The following is a 2,851-nucleotide window of genomic DNA, read 5'->3' as shown; positions in this document are numbered from 1 at the left end:
TACACTGAACACACAACATCCTGCCTGAAAAATGGCAAGGTTATCCGAACCAAGGTTTGCCTCCGCAGGAGGAAAATTTATTCCTATCAAATTCAGACAGGAAACCTTGCCAATTTCGGATGCAGAGAAGATATTTAAGTTCAATGGCAGTCAGTATCCACCATTTAATATCGAACCCCTTCCGTATGAGCGGGATAGATTGGGTGAAAAAATGTCGGCAGAGGATAGGATTCGACGAAAGATCTGGCTGCAAGACCAAGTGTTAGCGAAAGGTGAACCAAGGATGGAAGTCTGGCCAAAAATTAAGCCAGTAAATGGGATTAGAAAACTTTATCAGCTTCCAGGAAACATGCTGGAGGGAACACTGTCTAAAGTAATGGTAAGCAGCAGGATTTCAATTCAAGTATCTTTGGTTTGTAAATGTTTGAAAAAGACCTATGTGCCACCGTTCAGAAAAATGACAAAACAGGCACCATTACAACTGAAAATTTCTCCATCTCCAACAGCTAGGACTAGGAGTTGATTTTCTATATTTGCGAACCAAATTAAATGCCAAACTCACAAATTATCAATAGTACTTGCAAGATTTAAAATGCATGAAAGAAAACAAATTTTGACAGTCAGATAAAATGATTATATCAGATTGTATGTTTTAGTAAAAAAAAAATGATATTGGTAAATACTAAAAGTTTTGTACTTAAATAATTGATCATGAGTTGTCACTGTTCTGACTTTGACATTTAATTCGTTTTGTGTATCAAAGATCAACCCGAGCAGAGTTTCCGAAAACCAAATATTTCTATCAGTCATTTGGACTGATGACTTAATGCGTTCTACCAGTCCGAAGCATATTCTATCAGTCCGAATAAATATTAGAATGTACAATGAATATTTCATGATGTAATTCAAAGAAAATGACAAAAAATCTTTTCATGGCTCATCAACACTGATTGTGATACCAGGGTTATATTGCAACTACATGTATAAAGAATTCAAGCATGGCACCAGCCCACACAGGCTTGTGGCAGCAAATAAAGTCACTAGCCCCAAGTAAATGTTGGGGGAAAGAAACAATTAAATATGACAAAAAAGTTTATTCTTGAAAAAGCTAATTTCTTAAGGTTACTAGTATTCTTTCTAAAATTAAAATTTAATTCTCACTTGTAAAATTGAATCATATATAAATAGCAGTTAAGATAGTAAGAAATTCAGAATAAATTTAAATTATCTTCATGTTTTCTCAGTGGGCATTGCACTTCATGACCTATATACTGCATGTGTTTACCATTAACAGAGGAATTGAGGAAATTCGGATAAGAAAAAAAAACGATCGTTTTTGGAAGTAAATAAGTCAAGTAGAATTGCAAAATAGATAAGATTATGGATATTTACTAAAAATAGGAGCATGCTGCATTGAAAATTTTCATTTATGAAGACATTGCAATAGATCAGAGTACAATAAATTAATCAGGACAAGCCCTCACCACAATCGGTCACACGGACCGGTACTAGAGCGAATTTCATCGGACATTTCGATTTTCTATCGGTTTTGCCGGCAGGACCGATAGTTTTTGGAAACTCTGCCTGAGAATGTTGCCTCTGATTGGAGGTGGGGAATTCCCAGATTTTTAAAGGGTGCCAGTTCTGAAACTTTCTTTGCATGTCAAAATCGTGAAGAAAGCCGATATGTATTTAAACTATCGTCTTCAGGCTTGACGCTTCTGCAATATTTAGTGGGGGGAATTTACTTGAATCAGTGAAATTAAAAGTGTCCTTGCCATTCATGTGATTGTCAATATAAAATTTAGATCTATAAGGGTTATATTTTAAAATCAAGATCTGATTAATAATTTGATATATGCAGAAATTCTACATTGAATTCCATATCTGTTTCAGAGTCCATGGCTTGCAAATAATTTCCGAGTGTTAGCTACTCGTACTGTGAGGGCATATGTTATTGCCCTCGGAGTATTGTACTGGGTGAAATACCACAGTAAGGTAGGATTGTAGTATTGAAAAGTTGTATTAATTCATGACATTAAAATGATCTTCAAATGTTGTTACAGTAGTAAAAGCAATGTAATGCAAGCGATTTTTTTGTTTTGGTACAGTCATGGGAGAAAAAGAAAGGATTTTACATGCATTCACAAGACGGAACAACTTTCTGGAAGGTATGGTTTAATCATGCATCAGAAATCTAAATTGTCTTTGGGCCTTTGACAGACTATTATCAATTCAAAAAGCTATCCTTCCCCCAACTCAATTTTAATTTTACAATAGTCATAACATTGCTGATGCCCCCCATCCCCCCTGCAATCATGACCATCTAAAATGGGACTGCATGAACACCCTTCCCCCTAAAGATGAATAAATCAACAGGGTCTTTTATTTAAATACAAAGTGATATGATCTAGACATACCATTTTTTGATCTGTAATGGAATACATCTAAAAAAATCAGTTACAAGGTCAAACCAGAACACATTTACTTTGAATTGGAGCTTTTTACAGATTCTTATCTGTGAAGCTACCAGACAGACCTACTGACTGAAAAACTTGTTACATATAATTTTTTTTCCATCTAATTATCTACCCTATCAATTACTATAAACCTTATACTCTTTTCTGTATCAGATTTATTTTTTTTTTCTATGAATGTGGCCACAAGTTTCCTCTAGAAATTGGGGGGGGGAGATTTTTCACTTTATATTTAAAGTGCATTGAAGAATACAATCGTTGGTCAGAGTCAGACTAAGTAATCGCGATCTGGATTGAACAGAAATTGTGATTCCATGGAATTATGACTCCATGGAAAAAAGTACTTTCACTGTATTTGTTGTACGTGTATTAAA

General features: G+C 34.7%; 1 protein-coding gene across 1 annotated transcript in view; it reads left to right on the top strand.

Moving 5' to 3' along the window:
- LOC134276346 (uncharacterized) overlaps positions 1-2,851 on the top strand; it is a 3,053-nt gene continuing 202 nt past the window's right edge. The window contains exons 1-3 of the mRNA XM_062758606.1: positions 1-379; positions 1,897-1,998; positions 2,112-2,171. Of these exons, the coding sequence (XP_062614590.1) occupies positions 32-379; positions 1,897-1,998; positions 2,112-2,171 (510 nt within the window). The 5' untranslated portion in view covers positions 1-31. The remainder of the gene's footprint in view (positions 380-1,896; positions 1,999-2,111; positions 2,172-2,851) is intronic.

The sequence above is a fragment of the Saccostrea cucullata genome, unplaced genomic scaffold (assembly GCF_032062105.1).
Source record: "Saccostrea cucullata isolate Sc308-1 unplaced genomic scaffold, CSIRO_AGI_Scuc_v1 ctg121, whole genome shotgun sequence".
NCBI lineage: Eukaryota > Metazoa > Mollusca > Bivalvia > Ostreida > Ostreidae > Saccostrea > Saccostrea cuccullata.
The sequence above is the reverse complement of the archived record's forward strand: the minus strand, read 5'-3'. Positions and strand labels throughout refer to the sequence as shown.